Below are 21,605 nucleotides of genomic sequence, written 5' to 3'. Positions count from 1 at the left end.
TTTTAGGATCCAGCGTGAATATTTCATGTAGTGTTCTCTGATTTGTTACTTAGATTTGAGTGAAGTAACATTCAGCCAATCACAGAGCGAATCATCTCCTGGGCGCGTCTGCTAGCTTCAAATCTCTTGTCATGGTTGCCAGGGTAGCGGTTTTCCCGCACAATTGGGCTATTTTAGAAAAGGAGTTGCGGGAAAAAATACAGAGTTGCGGGTTGCGGTTTTTTGGGCTACATTTATAATGTACCGTGGCCGCAAAAAAATAAATAAAATAAAAGAATTGTGGACAAAGATAAAAGTGAACCTTTTATTAGTGGGGGTTGATCCCCAGGAATTAATACTTGCGAGTAGTATTAATACTTGCGCGCGCGCCACATGTGCTTTGACATCACAAATCAAGCATCATCATCACGTCACTCTCATCATGAGAGCATTGTAGTCAGAAGCGTCGGTTCGGTTGTCTGTGGATGTACAAGCAGCATTCGAAAATGTCAGGTAAATGGGGAAAGTATGGAAAGAAGTATCGCAAAGAATGGGAGACAGAGAAAGGATTAAAGGAGTGGATTCGAAGTGTTCCAAATGATGATAGAATAGCGTTCTGCAAATATTGCAAATGTGAAGTAAGAGCTCACCACGGTGATCTGGTAGCTCATGCTGCGACTGAAAAACATAAAAAAAAAAAAAAAAATGCGGCTCCTTTCTCAAATGCCAGAACATTATTTGACACAGGCAGTTCCTTTCTAAGAAATAATGCACCTGAGATTGTGTATTAAAAAACAAAAACAGTGTGTGATATTAATAATTTGGGTAAGACAAAAGGCGAATACTTTAAACTTAAACTTATATAAATTTATTTTAAGGCCCTTTGTGGGAATCCAGCCGTTGTCTAATCTGATTGGACACTGAAAAATTGGGCTAGTTTTCATTCCATTTGGGCGGGTTTTGAGTTGCCATTGGGCTGGAAATATTTCTGGGACCTGGCAACCCTGTCTCTTGTTGCTATTCTGAATTTTCGTTCGTTCGTTTGTTCACTTTGCTATTAGGCCGTCTGGGATAAAATGCACCCCATCCTTTTTTCAAACACACACTGTAAGTATTTTACAGTATGTCGCGATGACACGAATCGCGCGATAAAGTTTTCATGTTATGATTTAACCTATTGAACCCGTATGGACCTCGTCACGTCGCGCTAGATTCAGTGTGTTAAATGCTCTCCTAATTGTCGCTTTGGATAAAAGCGTCTGCTAAATAAGACGTAACAAAATTATTGGTTTCCGCTGTCTTTTGTTTGTCTACGTGCTGCTCGCGGAGTAAAATTATAATTTCACAATAAATCATATTTGTTTTGCAACGAATATCTTAAAATACTTTATCAAATTTTGTTCTTTTAATTCATAGCTGTTACTTTATGTCCTAACTGGTCTGTAGGAAAGGCAGGCTGTGACGTCACTGGCAGAGAGAGGGGGCAGTTGCTCAACCTCTCCAGAATGTGTAACAGGTGAGATTTGTATAAAAAAAAAGCAGATTGACTATCTTAAAGCTGCGGTAGGGAACTTTTGATGCTCTAGCGGTTAATAAACAGAACTGCTTGCGTCTTGCGGAAGAACATCGTAGCCGGAACTACTTCTCTCTGTTTATGTCTATGAAGAATCACAAAGGTACTGGGTTACTCTGCTGCAGTATCCCCGAAGCAATCTAAAATAGTCTGAATATAAAAACGTATTATAGGTGCACCCTAGTGATTCAGGACAAGCTAAAAACACGGTTTGGAAAGTGGATTCATGGTGTACTCGCTTATTATATAAAATTTTCTACATTTTGAACACAAACAAAGTTACGGACTGCAGCGCTGATTGGTTATTTTTTTACCGGGAGTGATGTATTTCTGCAAATGGCAATAGGACCACTGGGAGGAGCCAGAGGAGCTTGATTTTTTTCACAGATTATCTGTCTCATAATTTTCATAAAATGTATGTTGTATAAAATTACTGTAGATGTAATCTGTATACTCATTTAACACCTGTTTTTGTCCAACTGTTAAAAAGAAAAGTTATTGTTCAAATGTAGTGCAACTGAAATATTGTAAATGTCATAAAATATCTTTATTTCATAAAAAATATAAAAAAAATTATAGATGGTCTTCCATTGGTCTCAAAGTCCTGCAGTATTTTTACATTTTGAGTATGATTTAACAAAAATAGGTTCCTGTAAGCTATCATGTCATGTTCCCAAATTTGAAAAAGTAAAATGCCAGTTGGTATTCTATTTAGAATTTATTATGAACATCAGCTGTCCCCCCCACTTTTAAAATGGCTGCTACGCCCCTGGTTTCAGCAAAGCAGAAATTTTCAAGAACAATGTAAAAACAGTTTGTTTCAGCACACATTTGACTAATGAGATTTATGCATTTAAGTTCACATTCTGATATGAGTCAACATTCATTCAAAGATGGCAAAGAAACAGCAAGCAATGCATTGAATTAAGAGTAAATTTTGCAAATAAAAAGACTAAAATATTATTTTCATGTAAATTGCACTCCTGAATATTTATTTATAACATTTGTTGAAGTCATGGGGGAAGTTGTGGCCTAATGGTTAGAGTTTTGGAATCATAATCCCAGGGTTGAAAGTCTGAGTCTTTGGCAGCCATTCTTGGCTGTATGTAACATCACTTTCACTTTCAAAATCTCTGGCATTTAGAAGAGTCCCTGAGAAGCATTTAAGGGTCCTAATAGTATCATTTAGTTCAGCTACAGTTAATCTAGGATAAATGGCACTATTTTAGTAAAATAGCTTCTGCTGGATTTCCATTTCAGTTGCTTTAGAAATACAAAAGGACAAAGTAATCTAAAACATTTCAAGGTCACATTTACATTCAATAATTATTTATGAATTGTCAAAGGACTGTTCGATCATTATGATGTTGCGTTTCTGACCCTATATAAAGTTTCCTCATTCAGCTGTCATTAGAATGCAGAATGGATCTCTAAAAAAAAACTTCACAGCCCTTCAAACCATTTTAATAACATACTACTTATAACTCTGTTTTTAAGATCTGAAGTCTTCCACCAGTACAAGATACGTACGACTAAACACAAGAGATATTCTTGTTTGTGTCGGCCTTCTTTGATCTGGAGTCAGCTTTGGTATATTTACTCACGGAAACAAATACGATTTCAATGAGGAATGTATTGTACAAAGTCTTGTTATTATTGTTTATGCAGTTGGTGAATTATCAAATTTAAGTGTCATGGCAATTGATAGGTACGTAGCAATATGTCAACCTTTACAATATCCTGGTATTATGTCACCTTTTACTGTGAAGAGCCTGGTGACTTTTATTTGGATGTTTCCTTGTTTTGTGAGTATAATTGCCATTTTGGTGGCTATGAAACATCCTATTTGCAGACATGACATAGATAAACTTTTCTGTGAAAACCTGTCCTTGGTTAATCTTGGTTGTAAAGAAGATATTTCATATGGGATTTTTAATGGGTGGATGTATGTTTCGATAACTGTCTTTACTGGTTTAGTTCTGATTTCCTATTTAAAAATAATTCTAGCTTGTAGAAAATCTAAAGTAAATCAAGAGAAATTCTTCAGCACATGCATGCCACACTTGATTATCTTTCTGAACTACATCGTCTGTTCTTTTTTTCTTTTTTTGATTCCTCCCAGACAGAATTAAGAGCAAAAACCTTGTCTCGTAAGTTATATACCTTTTTGTCTATTGTATACCTGACTGTTCCCCCTGTTGTCAATCCTATAATATATGGAATTAAATTAAGGCATGTAAGGGCAAAAATATTGTATATATTACAGTTAAAGCATTAATATTTTGTAGTATTCGCTATTTTAATTAATTTTTTTAATTAAGTTTTCTTTTTCTTGTCGAATGATGCATTTCACTTGTGACAAGTTTTTTTTTTTTTTTTAAACAGGATTTTATTTAATTCTTTAAGATGTACTAATAACGTTATGAGAAGTATATGTATATTTATATAAGTGCTTGTGTCTTAGCATTTGACACTGGATGTCGTTTGTTTTATTAAAGCCAACAAAGCAAGTCTGTGTCACATGCATTAAAACATGCATAGTGGATCTGTATAGGATGTTATGAATAATGAAATACTGAAACTATCAAACATATCAAACACTTTGGTGTCATCTTCTGATAAAAAAAAAAACCTATATGCCACCCCCAATTTCTGTAAGATTACTGGCAAATTAAACTCTAAAATATTGAATACTGACCCATTATTGTTATTTGCTAATGCCTATGATTGATTAAACTGAATCTGAAAATTTAGTGCAAGAAAATTACATCTTAATAATGTATGGGTAGATCACATACAGTGCATGCAAGACATAATAACAACACTGTAAAAGGGTTGCTGTAAATTTTACAGTAACTTACTGGCAGCTGGATGCCAGTAACTTACTGTAAAATAGTTTACAGTATCATTACTGTAATTCCATGTACAGTAATAATAATGCATACTGTATTACTATTTACAGTATGAGTACTGTATTTTTCAATTACAGTACAAGTACTGTATTTTAATATGCAGTAATAATACTGTATATTGTATTATTATTTACAGTACAAGTACTGTATTTTTATTTACAGTACTAGAATTGATTTCATATTACTCAGACTTTTTTTGTAGATTTGGGTCTAGCTTCATTTGCTTTATTGTTACAAAATTAATACAATTTTAATCTACATGTCACTGGTAAGGTTGCAATAAAGTTGGATGAAACTGATCTAATCGCAGCAGTCAAAGTTTTATTTAATATAGAACTCAAAATACTCAGAAAACAAAGCAACAAAACCAAACACAGAGTATAAAAAGACGAACCAATTAATGAAATTAACAACAGGTGTAACTGATGTTTAACGAATGAAAAACCACTAGCTGTAAACTATACGTTTTTTAATTTTTTAATTAGTTCTCATGAACATTTGTCATTAAAATGTGCTGTTTTATTGTTTAACTATTTCATTACTTAACATTTACTTTAAAAAGTACATTCTACAAATGTGTTTGAATTCATCCTGTGTATTTGTAACATGGCTAAACATTTCTGAAAAACATTATCAAACAGAAATCAAACAAATCAAACAGTAAAAACATGTTTTAGTCGTGTTTTCTTTCAATAATTTGGCCAATCGAATTCAACAAGCTCTCTGATGAAAGATGTCACAAGAGGATTCAGGCTGGCGATTTTTCTCAGCACCCTTTTTCCAGATGCCCGGGTGATCTGTGATTTTGATTTTGTGATTTAGGCATTTGGTGCCATCAGGGTTTATTCTCAGAATGAACCTGCAAGCACAAGAAAAAACACATTTATCAAACCACTGATTTCCCAACAGTCATAACATGGTGCTGTATGCAGTTTTATGTTAATAAAAGCAATATGTACTATATAAATAAATAATTAATTATACATTGTAGACAGATTATGAACAGATTAGACAGATTATCATGAACCTTTGTGAGGTTGCAATTAAAATGAGGGACACTTTTTAGTGATTATAAAGAGACAGCTCTTTGCGTGCTTTCTGCCATGCCAAATCAAACATAGTAGTCTATTTTTGCTTTTCTGTTTAAATTAACAGTGGTTTGGGAATTTAGATAATTTATTGGGAATGTTGATGCTGGGATGTGATGTCTCTAGGCTCTGGTTCTCAAACATTTTAGAGTAGTACCCCCTGAGGCTTTTAACATCCATCTGCGTAACCCCTCTCTGCAGTTACACCTTTTTCACTAAGGGTCAATATTTGCTCCTAATATTTGCTTTTTTTACATTTACAAATACTTTTATAAAATAAATAATGCTTTAAATAAAAAATATAAAAAATTCAATAGAGAAATATGCAATGATGGTAAAAACAAAGTGATGCTTTAAATATTAAATTAAAACCCCCAGTACGTCGCAACAAGTCACTATTTTTATTTGTGAGGCATTCATTCATTCAGTAAGGAAGCAAATGGCTGTAATTATCAATGAATCATTGAATTATTGGCTCTCTTAATTTATTCAAAGCCGCAGATTCATTCACAAACTCTGCTGTGTTGTGCTGTTCTGCAGTAGCTTTCGTTGGAGCTATTTTTTGTATCGAAAAATACTGACTATTACTCTGTTTAAAATGAACATCACTTAATATTAATACCTTTTGTTTTTTGAACTGTTGTATAAATCAAAGTCACATTAGCAATCGAGTGGATATTCGTGTTAAACACAGGAACTCACACAGGGAATGTTTTTGTATTGAAGAGATTTTGAATCTTAAATCGTCAGTAGGGTTGCCACCTTCAATACAGAAAAATAAGGGTAAATCACAACTTAAAACATGTTTTCATAAAATATTAATTGCTAATGAACTTTAGTAGGGATGCACCGAAATTTCGGCCACCGAAAATTTTCGGCCGAAAATGGCCTTTTCGGTTTTCGGCCGATAGACTTTTATCACCGAAACAACACGGCCGAAATGTTGAGATGACGCAAACAAGAAACCACGACCTGCACAGCAAAGACCACGAGCTCCCCGCGACATTCACTTAACACCAGTGAGAACATTCTCTCTCTTTGTATTCCTTTATTCGCAGCACTAAAGCGTCTCCTAACAAAGAGATTAAGACGGACCACGAAGTAAAAACAAAGAAAAGTACAGTCTTATAGAGTATGTTAGCACACGTCTCACTGAGATCTTTTCGGATCCTCTGCACTTCATCGCGAATGTGCTTGATCCGCGTTATAAAGACCATTACTTGGATGCGGAAATAAGGCAGCGCGCACGAGAAATGATCCAGGCCGCGCTGGATGCGGAGAACCCGCGTGGAGACGGAGAAGCGCCAAGCGCAGGAGACAGATCAGAGCGCAGAAAAGACTCGTCTCTGCACCAGATGAGTGGCATGCACCATCGCTGTCTGATATGTTCAGTGGAATTCTGCAAGAAAGTGCCTCAAATAATAATAATACGTTGGCTATTTTGTTCTTATACACACACACAAACATATATACATACATAATATCAGACTGTAGCCATATTTATGCTAGATTTTCTGCTAGATTTCTGCTTTAATTTGATAAAAATGTTTATTTATGCCCTGGCCCTATTTAAATACACTCTCTCAAATATTTCTCAAATGTCAGGCAGATGACAAGCTCAACTGCTCAACAGCTAGATGGTTATCTGTCTGAAGTCCCCATCCCCAGAAGTGATAACAGTCTTGCCAACTGGAGAAGTAATGCACTTTCTAGTCCTACATAGAAAAATTTCAAATGCACTTCACCTAAATGCACTTTGTTTTTATGAGAGAACTGTTCATTTTAAAACCTTTCTGCAGGCCAGTAGGCCTGTACATTATTATTAAATATACACATGAGTGGGATCAATTTTTTGTTTGAATTTTATTTTATACTGTGCATTGTTGCAATGTGCTTAATAAATATTTACATCATTTGTAATTACGATTTTTATGTTTTTTTTTTTTATAAGTTATGTAATTGTAATTATCTTTGAAACTTTAATATTAATTTATGCAATTGCAATGTCTTAATTTTAGTAAAGTTAGTACACGGTCATAGCAATAAATGCAATGGTACTAATAATTGGCATAATTTATTTCGGTGTTTCGGTTTCGGTTTTCGGCCTTGGTTTTCTCTTTTTCGGTTTTCGGTTTCGGCCAAGAATTTTCATTTCGGTGCATCCCTAAACTTTAGTAATTGTATAAGGTGGCGTGAACACAGATTTTGGATAAAATATTTGTCACTGTTTGCAGACAGTAACACCATCCAAACAGTGAAACCACATAATAAATAACTGATCTACAAACATTTCTAAATTCATGTAAAACACACAATTATTGTTATTTTCTTTTTCTTTTTGGTAAATTAATCTATTTTATATAGTCTATTCTTAATTGTACTATAGCCTATTGAAGAATGCAATTGTTTAAATTAGTTAAGTTGTTTATTTGCTTCACATAGGCACTGTATTTTAATTATTAAATATATCTCTCTTATCTCTTATTATAATAATGCTTATGTGTCTGACTGTACACCTTAACCGTAATAAACAAATCGGTAAAACTTTAAAATGTGTTTAAAAAATAATCTGGAGCAGCTTCCACCATTCTTTCAAATCGACTCTCTGCCAAGAGACCCGCCCTCCACTGACTCTGATTGGCTGTGAACCTGAAACAAACCAATCAATCTAATGATGGCAGTGAGTATTACCCAATCAGGGGCAGAATAGGACGAGTCTTCACAGAATGCCGGTGGGATGATCTGCATGAGATGCTGCATTGAAGACAACTCGGAAAATACGGGACAAACCACGTCCAGTACTGATTCAAAATGGGACGCGCTATTTTATTCTCAAATGCAGAGACGATTCCGTATATCAAGGGACGGATGGCAACCCTATAAGTCAGTCAAGTCAAAATTTATATATGAAAAGCTCTTTTCCAAAACGTGATGAATGCCATAAAAAAAATTTGTAATTTTGCAATGTTTTGTAATTTTGCTGTGTACTGACCCTATTTGCTGCTCCATCAATGTTTCTTGCCAAATCGCTATATTTCCATGTTTAAAATGTACTGCAAGATGCAGGTTCTTTCCAAACCGCGACAAGCGCTGAACCTATTTTTAGCCTAAACGCGATATATCCTCAGGACTAATCAGAATTATCTTTCTCTCTTCACGCTCTCAACCTTGAATCACTCGCACATATCGCGCCAGACGCTCAGTTCGCCTCATTCACGCGTCCGTACCATGCTAAACGCCTCGCGCCAGAGGACCTCCAGATGCACGTAAACGGCGTCTTTGCATTGACTTAAAGGGATAGTTCACCCAAAAATGTAAATTATGTAATTAATAACTCACCCTCATTTTGTTCCAAACCCGTGAGTAGTCCAAAGTAGTCCGTGTGACATCAGAGGGTCAGTTAGAATTTTTTAAGCATCAAAAATACTTTTTGGTCCAAAAATAGCAAAAACTACGACTTTATTCAGCATTGTCTTCTCTTCGGTGTCTGTTGTGAGAGAGTTCAAAACACTGCAGTTTAGTGGAAAAAAAAAGACCATTAGACAGCTGCAGCTCATTCAAAACCTGCAAGGATTCTGAGTAGAACCAGAAAATCTGAGCATATCACACCAGTCCTCAGGTCCTTAAACTGGCTTCCAGTTACATTTAGGATTGATTTTTAAGTACTTTTACTCGTATATAAGTAACTAAATAACCTAGGACCAAAATATATTGCACATATGTTCACTGAATATAAGCCTAACAGACCACTCAGATCATTAGGATCGAGTCAGTTAGAAATACCAAGGGTTCACACAAAACAACTGCCGTCTGCCTTTAGTTACTATGCTGCCCGCAGTTGGAATCAGCTTCCAGAAGAGATCAGATGTGCTAAAACACTAGTCACATTTAAATCTAGACTCAAAACTCATCTGTTTAGCTGTGCATTTATTGAGTGAGCACTGTGCAATGTCCGAACTGATTGCACTATATTTTCACAGTTTTTTTATTCTATTTTATGTAAAATCAATAAATTAATTTTAAAACATCTTCAGTTCTCTCTTCACAGCAGTTCAGTCAGTGTACTGTTTGAGTGCATGCATTACTCCGGGATATTGGTTTGTTTTAACTCAGAGGGAGTGTCAGCCACATTAAAAAAGTGAACAGCTTTAGTCATTTGTGGATTATGCATACTGGAACCATTTAAAAGATTCAGTTCGATCTGGTGAACTGGTTCAGAAAGATCTGGTTACATCGAATGATTCGTTCGTGAACCGGATATCACAAACTGCTTTGTTTTAAATTCTCTCTCACAACAGACACGGAAGAGAAGACAATGCTGAATAAAGTCATAGTTTTTGCTATTTTTGGACCAAAATGTATATTCGATGCTTCAGAATATTCTAACGGACCCTCTGATGTCACATTGACTACTTTGATGATATTTTTCTTACCTTTCTGGACATGGACAGTATACCGTACACACAGCTTCAATGGAGGGACAGAGCTCTCGGACTAAATCTAAGATATCTTAAACTGTGTTCTGAAGATAAACGGAGGTCTCACGGGTTTGGAACGACATGAGGGTAAGTTTTTAATTACATAATTTAGATTTTTGGGTGAACTATCCCTTTAACACGAAAATCACTTGCGCCAGACGCTCTTTTCGCATTTGGTGTGAACGCCACTCACTCACATACACAATGTCATGTCATGATGTGTATGTAAAGTTGAAAATGGATATTTTACTTGTTTAAAATGTGCTAGAGAAAGACATATGACTACTACACTCAAGTCTTTTGCAGTGTCTCACACGCGTCAAATTAAAATTATTGTTTTTAATTTTAATTTAAATGTTTTTTGAGCAGAAAGTCAACATATCGCCCCCTTGGAATTATAAGGTTCTATCTGCGTTCTGAGCAGTTCTGAGATATTGAGCTTTACATTTTTTGCATTCCATGTAGAAAGCACCTTTTATTTTCTAAATAAAAAGTTCCAAAATGTACATAACTTAAAAAAAAACGACATCATATAATGTAAAGAAGTGGCCACAGAATAAAAATATGTAAATAACTAAATTTTGACAAAAATGTCAGATAGAACCTTATAGTTCCAAGGGTACGATATTACAAAGATTTCTGAAGAATCAAGTGACACTGAAGAATGGAGTAATGAAAAAAGGAATACATAACATTTTAAAATATATTTCAATACAAAACAGTTATTTTAAATTGCAATCATATTTAAAAATATGACTGTGTTTCTGATCAAATAAATGCAGCCTAAAAGCTTTAGGATAAGAGCTTGTGATGTACAGCCTGGTTGGATTGGCTGCTGCCTAAAATAATTAAACATAATTTACCACTTTATTTACAAAATATTAATCTTCAACACATGTTCACAAGAGCACCGCGATGCATGCATGTTGTGTTGACACAAGAGCAGACGTTCAGTCAGCTCTCGGGTATCTGTCTGCTGGTAGATGTTGACCAACTTTAATCTCATCCATAGTATCAAAAAAGCTTTTTAATAGACTTACCAAGTGCAATCAGTCTTGGGGTACTGGGCAGAGAGAGGCTTCTCTCTGCATCTGCTGGAGTTGCAGTGACCTAAAAGTAGAGCAATTAACAAAAGGTTGGGAGAAATTAATTACATATATAGAGAACATACTTGCATCTTGTTTTAAAATACTTCTCAATGTGCTTTATAAGCATATGTCACTCTGTGATATCTTTGTCTGCCTATCTTGCAAAATAGAAGTTTGATCATAAATGATGATGAAAATTAAAGTGTACCTCAAATGCATGACATATGAATACAAAAACAGTAATAGTCTTTTAGAAATGTCTTAAGAAACTATAATCCTGCGATCTCTTACATCCTCCAGTAAATGTGGGTCATCTGATCTGTGTGTCTTTGCATCAATGTACTGTGCTTTGACTGACTCAAGGGCTCAAAAGTGCTTTGAGGGTCTCATTTACTGGAACATCCTGCAAAAAGCAGTCCTTTCCTTTGGAATTTTTACCTAGATACACCTGTTCAGGTGCCACATAATTAAAATTCCTGTTGAAATATGTCTTCTGTCAAAAATGTTTCTTTAAAATGGTAAATGGACTGCATTTATATAGCGCTTTCAACAGACCACATGGCCATCCAAAGCGCTTTACAAGTTGCCTCACATTCACCCATCCACTCACTCATTCATACATCGACGGCGGTGTCTGCCATTCAAGGCGCCATCCAGCTCGTCGGATGCTTGTCTTTATCATTGCAATTATCATCAACCTCAGAATGCACAACAATGTCATCATGGATGTCATTGTCATCATGGATGTCACTGTCATGTCTACAGTTTGATGCATCAGCATCTATTATTACAGGGTTCTCCAAAGATTGTCTGTGTTTTCTGCTTATGTGAGATGTGAAAGATGATTTTACATGAAAATGTTTTTCACAGTTGTGAAAGGGGCAGGTAACGTTTTCCCCATCTCTTATATGCCAATTTAAATGGTCGCAGAAGCTAGGAAAATTTGGGGATGTACAGTATGCTCGCATCCCACAACCTGACAAATCACAGGATCCGTTTGAGCAGGTCTGCAGTTAACCTTATTTGGTTGTGTGTGCTTACGAAGCATGTGTGACTTTAGTGCAGACAGAATCTGAAAACTACAAGGACAAGTCGGCAAACCACCATTGAACCTAAAATTAGACAGGTTCCTATGCATTATGATATACGGTGGTAAAATCTGTAATGCGTTCGCACAGATAACTTGCAGTGTTCGCACACAAAACTGCACAACCATCTTGACTGCTGCTTTTTTAAACAGTATGTTAAAGATAGAAATGACAGTTTTCAGATTATGTTAACGTTTTAATATAAGAGTCAACGTTGGTATAATAATCACCAGCTTTTCCTCATTGAATTATTGTTAGCTTACCAGTTTCTTCAGATGACGGTAACCGCCAGAAAAGAACTCCAAGCAACTCCAAACCTCCGACGTTCCGCGGTTCTAACAGCAAAAAACTAAATGAAAACGAAATATTCACTTCAAAATAATGTTATACAACCTCCGTCTTTAGTGTTGCCTCACGTTTTCTTTTTGTACTTCAAGATAGTTTGCTGTTAACGTAAAGTTTCCACAGAGTCCTCCTGCTCAGCTAATTTACATTAAAGAGGCAGAGGAGCATTAAAAAAAAAGCTTATTTTGTTTCTGTGTCACTAAATATCAGTCAATGTAAACTTTATTCACCCCGTTGAAGTTGTCATAATGATAACGGCAGTAACAATTGTAACATTACCTCAGGCCTTGACAAACAGGCAGAAAAAAAGTCTTGATTACAGGAATATTGTCCTCACAACTGGTTCGTGTTAGGTTGCTGTTAATAAGTGACTGCATTTGAAAATATCTCGGTTTTATATAAAATAATTACAGAAACAATACTAACCTTTTTGTTGAGTGTTTCCTCAGTTGTCCCAACCAACCGAAAAAAAAAACCGTTGAAAAGAAGTCTCCGTTGTCATTGGTCAGTTTTTCGCGGGCATTGTCGCTACTGTAAATCGATTTACAGTAGAGAATAATTACAGTACTAAACTTATATTTTCCCATAATCCTTTGCTATTTAGAGTATTATACTGTTGGCACATTTAACAGTATTATACTGTACATATTACAGTAAAATACTGTTCAAATTACAAAAATCCGTTACAGTGAACTGTGCCATTTCTTCATTCCAAAGAACTTTTGTTTTGCCTTTTATTTAATTTAAAATTAAATATACATTAACCACATTATTGGAAACATTGGATATTATATTATTGTAATTTTTGCTTATATAGTTGTACACAGCAAGGCAGTTTTCAAAATGGCCATAACTATAAGGTTATATAAGAGTCAAAATTCCAATTATACAAATATGTTTCTATATGTTCTAACATATAGATTATTATTTATTATTATTATTATTTATTATTTTTTTTGTGCAAAAATATATAAATATATATATATTTTTTAAGTGTGCACTTCCATAATATACTTCTGATAATTTTAAAAGCATTGCTATTTTGGAACACCATGAATATGAACTAAAATGTGCTTTTAACATAATTTCTCTTTATTAAAAATGTATTTAGTCCCCACTTGTATACACTTAAATCAATCTTTCAAACACTGGTGGGTTCAAGTGTACTACATTATCTTAAGGAGTACTAACAAATATTTTTTAGCATATTAAGTACAAAATTAGTGTGTGAAAATAGACCACTTTAAGTACATTATTGAAGTGCATTTTCTACTGGGTAACATTAGGATCATTTTTGTGAGTATTATCATCCAATCTAAAATTTCAATATCATAGTTTTTTTGTGTTTCGCCACATTGGCATATATTCAGACATTAGTTAACTATAGAGACTAGCATCTCAGCAATGTGAGGATCCTCAAGATTGTTAAAAATTATAGCTGTCAGGAAAACCTTGTGTTTCAGATCAGGTGATGATTTTTTTTACAATGATAATTTGTTGCAGCCTCAAACACGTGATGGTACTCTTGTGTCTTGGTATTTTCTGATTACACCAAATAGGATTAAGGACAGTATGTCCATTCATTCTGCTACATACTTAGTTGGGACACTCCTCCTTCACTTAGAAAATAAGACTGAGCCCGACCAGAGTACTGCACAAACGTCCTGGGAGTGTCATCATCATCCGAAGATACCAACATGAAACCTCAGAGTATACTTGTCTTGCTTGTCCTTGTCGTATTAGCATTGCACTGTAAGTTTGGGATTTTTTGCATTAAGTGATAGAAGTTTTTAAATTGACAAAATTTTTATTCAAGGCATAAGTGTGTAAACCTAAATCTTGAACAGCAAAACTCATGTATAAAAATCATGGATGCATAGCTCCAAATCACTTTTGGCTCATTTTAATGAATCATTCAGTGATAAAGCATTTTATTTCTGTCTAAGGCAAAGAGAATGAAGCTGTGTCCTTTCCCTGGAGCTGTGCAAGTCTCAGTGGAGTTTGCAGACAAGGAGTGTGTCTGCCTTCTGAGCTTTACTTTGGATCCTTAGGCTGTGGCAAGGGATTCTTGTAAGTTCTGGTTTATGCCTAATATCACAGCAATGATCTGCAATATCGGTTATGAACTATATTAAAATATACTTCTATTTTTTTCAGGTGCTGTGTATCACATTTCCTTTGAGAACTGGAAATGATGTTCCTCAAAATTCCGCTATGTGAATCCAGCCTTACCGATGATAAATCTCTGCTTTATTTAACTCATCACATAACTGCATGTTTGATTTTGGATCATATACATGGAGATGCCTTAAGGATTAACATATTTTAAATGGTCTTGTATATAACACTGGTTGTCATCTAATAGCATCTGATGATCAAGAATTTCAAACCATCATGTTAAGGCGAACCATTGTTTATTACATGGAATAGTTGCCTTTTGGTCTTAAATGTTGAACCGATGAACTGTTATTTTGTCTGAATATATAAAACAACAATCATGCAATAATAAAACTAACAGGCTATCGTTTACCTCTATGTGAATTTGTGATTCCAAGGCTTTCACAACCTGTTTCCGAAGACAACGAATTTGTAATTTAAGATAGAGGACAGAAAAAAAAAAAGACAGAAAAAAATAATTTATGGGGTTGTCAACTATTAACTGAAACCAAGGATGGACAATCCATACTTAAGTGAGTTGATAAGGTAATAATTTATTTCAACTATAACTATAGATAAATATTTTAAACAAACTTTTGATGAAAAAAAAAAAAAAAATCTTTGTTTCAGTGCAAGGCACCCATAAACGGACAAGATTAACTTGGGTAAAAAAAAGTGCCATTTTGAATAAAACATTAAAACTTTACCATGACAACCATATAGATTTATATACATAACTTCAAATAACTAAACTATATATTAATAATTTTTATTAGATTATTATAACTTATAAATAATAAGATTAATAATAATAATAAAAAATGTTCCAACAGTTATTGTACAATAATAATAAAAAATGTTACCGCTGTAAAATAAAAAATAAAATAAAGAAAAATGCAATTAAAAAAGATAAACATTATAAAATTCTTAAAAATATGTATGCTTTAGCAACAGCAGCAACAAAGCTGTTAGTAAGTTATTTAGTATATATATACATTTCAAGTTATTTAGCCTATAGGAATTATTACAGGTATCATGCTTACCATGGTCATTTTTCTGAAGGGTTACAAAAAGAGCTCGTGGAATAAAAGGAACATACGAGAACCTGCAAGCCTACTACCAGTCAATGATAAAATAGCCTACAGGTGGCGTAAGCATGATAAAAAGCGAATACTCATGTTGTTTTGTGCAGTGTGTCTCTGCTATTCGACGCTCCAACCCACGTGACCGGAAGTAAATACTATTCAGCAGCAGCAGTTCCCGCGTTTGGCGACTCTTTCAATCACAAGCGTAAACTTGGAGTAGCAGTCAGTCGTTCCGGATATGGATGATCTGTATTTAGACAATATCGACGAATTTGTCAATGATCAAAATAAGATCGTAAGTCGTTTTAATTATGATGTCGTTCTTGTCATGGTACGTTAAATGATACATGTCGGTTGATGCCAAAATGCTTACAAGTGGCTGCATGCTTGTTTAGCTAACTTGACCATTCAGGGTTGGGGACCATTAGAAATACCGCTACCAAATGATTTTCATGCATTTCCTTTACCTTAAATTTATTTAGTTTTTCTGTGCAGTCTCCCAATTTAGTTTAGTCATTTTTTTTAGTGTATCAACCACATGCGCGATCCCATCTTAATGCGCGGTTACATCTTAATTCAATAAAATCCGACACTATTATAGTCCTAATCCTTATCTAAACGAGCGCTATTCGCACGTGATTAGTATAACGTTAACCTGGTGACCTCCAATCATTTGTAATAATTGCGGATGTTGTCTCTGATCTTAATCCCGTGCGAATGTTTTTATTTGTAAAGTAAAATTATCCCATCAGTGACCTAAAGTTACCATATTTCGACGAACACCGAGGTCCTATGATAATACTAATACCGTGCTCAAAGGTTTTATACGAAAAAAAAAAAAATACTGTACTTCATGCTAGCAAGCAACCAGTTTATTTACTGACCGTCTGTCAACGTGTACCAGCTTTATAGTAATCAAATGCCATTATTCGGTCTTCCTTAACATGAGAATAGTTATTAGCTGCATTATCAACTATTGATTTTTGCAGGTCACCTACAAATGGCTCAGTTTAACACTTGGAGTCCACGTCAACACAGCAAAACAGTAAGCCCTGTCCTTTTTTTCACGATACTTTTAAGGTATTCAAGCATCTGATGATCTATTGGAATCACTAATGTTCATGTAACATTTTTACAGAATGCTGTATCATTACCTGCAGCAGAAACGCAATGAAAGTTCAGGGACTCCCCTTCATGCCACCTACCTTGTATCTGGGAAGTGTGTTGAGAATGGTAATACGGTAAGGGTTGAGATCTGATAATTGCTTAATTTTTGTGAAATTAATGTTTCCCAATTAATAATTATTATTTTAAGATCTGCAGTTGAATGTTTTCCATTGCTTTTAGTGCCACAAAGTGTCAGTAGTACGAGAGGACAAGCTTGATGGTAAGATTACCATATTTATATCTAAATAATGGGCAAAAATGCATTAATTCTGAAAAAAAAAAAAAAAATATATATATATATATATATATATATATATATATATATATATATATATATATATATATATATATATATATGTATGTGTATATATATATGTGTGTGTGTAAAAGTACACTATTTTAATATTTTTATATAAAAGTGAGAAATATAGGAAGGAAAAATTTTTTTTTAGATAACATTTCATGTAATTTTTTAATATTCAGTATAGGATTGATTTTTTTTTTTTTTTTTTTTTTTTTCAACAGCTGTTAAAGCAAAGATGGACGTGACAATCAGTGTGCATGTGTACAGTGTGCAGAGATCCGAGCTGAAGGACAGTTCACCACTTTACAACACCGATTATGATGCTGTTAAGGAAAACCTAAAAAACTGCAACAAGTAATACTCCTATAACCTGTAATGTCAAGTGCATGCATCATATGCTGTGCCACATCCAGTATTTCTGGTCTTCTCTCAGGTACAGCGCTATACGTTGTGCTGCGGCGGTCCCCATGTCATCTACAGAGCTGCAGAGAGCTCAAGTGATGTCTTCGGTCCCTCCAGTGGAGAAGGAAATCAGTAAACCTGGCTTCAATGAAAAAACTTTAGCTACCTCCAAACCCAGTGCTAAGCAGCCAGCAGGCATCATGGGAATGTTTGCAAGCAAAAATGCTTCTAAGAGCCAAGAATCCAGCAAGGAAGTGAAAACAGAGCAGAAAGAAGATTCTTCTCTGGTAAGGGTGTAACTCTATACTTTAATGTTGATGGAAGGAACACAAGACTGTGTGTGAAATTTATAATGGTTTCATATGTTGTAGGTTGAAACATCAAAAAGCAAAACAACCTCCAAAGCGAACCCGATGAGTAATTTCTTTGGGAAGTCTGCCCAAAGTGAGTGTTTTTATTTCTTGTCTGCCAAGAAAATATGCAAGAAACAATCCGTAACAAAGTAAACCAAACACAACATTTTCCTCTGAAATTTAGAAAAGGCTGATGAAAAACCTAACAAAAGCATTAAAGAAGAGATGGACGGCAGCTCAACAGCATCGGCTACTGCAAGTATGAAACCGTCACAGACGTCTCCCAAATCTGAGATTAACATTAAAGAGGAACAATCCAAAGTGTCCAGTGCTTTGAAGGTTGAATCAAAAGACACTCGGAAGTAAGGCTTACTTTTTTTCTTTTTGAAGTTAATTTTTAGTGTGTGTGTGTGTGTGTATTTCATAAATGTGGACTAAAAGGTACATTTGCTTCCTCCAAGTAAAACAAAGCGCCCTGAGGTTGTGGACAGCGATGATGAGAAAATGGAAAGCCAGCAGAAGAAGAGACGTCGGATAAAGAAGCCCCGGCCAGACAGCAGTGATGATGAGGGTAGGAAAGAGATGCAAAAAAAAAAAAAAAAAAAAACTCATTCTTGGCAGATTTGAATCAGTCCAGATGAGGCGCTCTGTGACCCAAAATGAAGAAAAACAAAGAAATGGGTTCCCCCCTCTGGGCAGTGCTGAATAAAATATCAAAATTGCTCTGACAAACAAAAGCTAATTGATAACATTCAATGTTTCTCTCTCTCTGACTTTGTGTGTGTATATATTTGTGTAAAATATATATATATATATATATTTAAACAGACTTTTATACTTGACATGTCTCTTCTTTCCTCTTCCAGTTGTGCCAGATTCTCCACCTGTGCCCAATGTACACACTCCCAGCCCTAAAAAACAAGTAAAGAGGGAGCAAGTTTCACACCAAGAAGTAAGCATTACCAACATCAGTAATCACTAGCTTTTTTAGAAACAATTTCTTAACACTCCTACAGGAAGTCCATCTCAAACTTGACATCCTAAAGTGCCAGGTCAGTCAAACCAGTAGGGTCAAGGTCAACATGGGCAGTTAGCTACTGCAGATAGATAGTTTAAGAGAACTCCTTCATGACCATCTATTCATACAAAATGTTTTTTTGTTTTTGTTTTTTTTCTGCAAAGAAACTCACTGTGTGCTATTCTCTTGTGACGAACAGATAACGATATACAAGTCATTAATTTCCATACAGTAAAATTGTCATTATGTTCAGGAGAGTTCGGAGGTGAAGAGGAGGAAAAGAAGGCGTGTTTTGAAATCTAACACATTTGTGGATGAAGACGGTTCCTTTGGTAAGTATGATTTCACTTGGTATTTTCTCCAGTATTGATTAATGTTCCACAAACTTTTGGATTGCTGATACCAGTATCTTAAGAGAGCTGGATGAATGTACGATTTTAAACCTTAATAACAACTGCAGCAAGAACATTTATATATTTTTTGACATTATTTTATCAATCAAAATAATATAAACAAGCATTCATAGTACTCTGAAAATAGAAGTCTAGTCCGTGTCAAAATAAATGCTGGTCGAATATGCTCATCTGTTTTATTCTTTTGTAGTTACAATAAAGGATTTACATTAGAACTACACAGGGCCAGAAATTAAATATGACAATGCACAGTGTTTTAAAGGTTTATTTTCTGTGCTAATTCACATTACCTTTTTTGTTTCCCGTTTAACCTGAAAGATTTCTTTTAAATAGGTTGGATTGACTGAACTCTCTCTCCTTAAATTTACAAGCACATCATTTATAAGCACTGAAAGAAACACTTAAACCATTGAGTAAATCATAAGTTATGACAGAAATACAGACAGCTGGCAAACGGTTTTTGCTGAAACAGTTTATTTCAGATTATCTTTGACATTATTACTTTATGTGGAGGAAACTTTCGTGTTTGAAGACCAAAAGCACAAATGTGTGTTTGATTCCTATAACTTTGCACCACTGGTATTTTTGTATTTAGCACAGTGTCTAATATTACACATTCCTTAATGCCAGTTCTCTGTTCAGTACAAAAACTCTTTGAAGTGGATTTTTTTTTTTATTGTATGGTAACCAAATTCATATGTTTTTTTTTTTTTTTTTTTTTCTTAATTTGTTTGTTATTATACATGATTGACCAGACCGAGATTTATAGCATGGACAGGAATGTGTATTGTTCTTAAACCTAGTGTGTTGTCTACAGTAATTTAAGACATAATAATAATAATAAGCACAGTGTGAAGGCTGTTAATATTAATTAATGCAGCCTAAGGAACTTTCTTTTGGCCAAAAAGAATGCCAGCTTTGCAAAATCACTTTGACAGAATAAATCTAAGTGTACAGAGCCCATACCAGACATTTATATTCACCGCCACTTGTGTCTTGACAATGACAATGAATAACCAATGTTTCTGTTTTCCTAGTGACCGAGAAGGGTTATGTGAGCGAGTCTTACTCTGAGAGTGAAGAGGAGCCTGAACCCAACAGTCAAGCCAAAGACTCGAGCTCACTCAAGCAGTCATTTGAAAAAAGAAAGGAAGAGAAAAAAGAAAAGAGTCAGAAGAAGACCTCTACTGCTAACAAACCTACAAAACAGCCATCTATAATGGGATTTTTCCAGAAGAAATAACTTTTTCTATTATTCGTTCATGGGATTTTAAAGGAATAGCTCACCTGGAAATGACAACTGTCATTAATTGTTCATCTTCATGTTGCTGTATGTCATAAAGAATCATTGCATGGGTCTTTTTCTGTTCATAAAATCTGTCCATTAAGTAGGGAAAAAAATCCAGAGAAATAACACGAGGATGAAGAAATAATGGCTTCATTTTTGGGGAGTAAAATATCCCTTTAAGCACTTATTTTCAGCAGTGACATTCCCATGAACCACAACTGATGCTGTAAGGAGGAAATCAATCTTCATTGTCACTCTTCAGAGACATTGATTTCTGCTTCAACGTGAACAACACTTTTGTGCTGACTAGCCATTCAACTGTATGCTGGATTTCAGTTCTGGGCCGGATAGGATTGCCTGTGTATTAGTTTGCAGATGTATGATCCTGCTGATCGAGCAGATTTCTTTACTAGAAGCCAACTAGCACATATAGCCAACCACCAATAGTTCCCATACTGCAAGGTTTGTGGAGTCTATTTTTAGTATGTTTCTGGATATTAAATCCAAAGAAAAAATACTTTTTTTTGTGTGTGTGTCTGCATTAATATTCTGGTAAAAGAAACCCCAATTGGTATAGACAGAAATTTATCTGGCATTAGTTAAGTCCAATATTACTCTGCTCAGTGGTCAAGAAAACGTTTTTCTCTTGCTGTCTTGGTTGGTGCCTGTGAGTCAAGTTGTTTTCTCCGAGCTTCATGTTTCTATATGACATCAGTTTCTGGCTCCATAGTTGTGTTGATCCTGGACATTTCCATTTATCAAAACTAAACTTACTGTGTGGAAAGGCATGCCTCTGGAAATGCACATCAAAATCAGTCCAAGCTCTACTGATCCAGTGCCACAGACGTGAAATTGAGCGTTTTGTGC

General features: G+C 34.9%; 1 protein-coding gene and 1 pseudogene across 1 annotated transcript; both read left to right on the top strand.

The window, feature by feature from the left end:
* The first annotated feature begins 485 nt into the window (after positions 1 to 485).
* LOC127985591 (olfactory receptor 13C3-like) lies at positions 486 to 3,830 on the top strand (annotated as a pseudogene).
* A 12,062-nt stretch (positions 3,831 to 15,892) lies between these two features.
* Positions 15,893 to 21,255, top strand: LOC127985933 (DNA polymerase delta subunit 3). Its single transcript, XM_052588145.1, has 12 exons — positions 15,893 to 16,088; positions 16,783 to 16,838; positions 16,932 to 17,034; positions 17,141 to 17,180; positions 17,486 to 17,618; positions 17,698 to 17,953; positions 18,038 to 18,110; positions 18,204 to 18,381; positions 18,481 to 18,590; positions 18,886 to 18,971; positions 19,291 to 19,369; positions 20,488 to 21,255. The coding sequence occupies exons 1-12, from the start codon at positions 16,032 to 16,034 to the stop codon at positions 20,691 to 20,693; spliced, it is 1,377 nt and encodes a 458-aa protein (XP_052444105.1). The 5' UTR covers positions 15,893 to 16,031; the 3' UTR covers positions 20,694 to 21,255.
* The last annotated feature ends 350 nt before the right edge of the window (positions 21,256 to 21,605 follow it).

Source organism: Carassius gibelio, chromosome B21 (assembly GCF_023724105.1).
Source record: "Carassius gibelio isolate Cgi1373 ecotype wild population from Czech Republic chromosome B21, carGib1.2-hapl.c, whole genome shotgun sequence".
NCBI lineage: Eukaryota > Metazoa > Chordata > Actinopteri > Cypriniformes > Cyprinidae > Carassius > Carassius gibelio.
This window is presented reverse-complemented; position numbering and strand designations above follow the sequence as displayed.

Excerpts from the sequence above, each read along its gene's own strand:
- LOC127985933 (XM_052588145.1), top strand. The coding sequence starts at position 16,032 with ATGGATGATCTGTATTTAGACAATATCGACGAATTTGTCAATGATCAA. Across the intron at positions 17,954-18,037 it reads AGAAAGAAGATTCTTCTCTG|GTTGAAACATCAAAAAGCAA; the intron begins GTAAGGGTGTAA and ends CATATGTTGTAG. Across the intron at positions 18,972-19,290 it reads AGCAAGTTTCACACCAAGAA|GAGAGTTCGGAGGTGAAGAG; the intron begins GTAAGCATTACC and ends CATTATGTTCAG.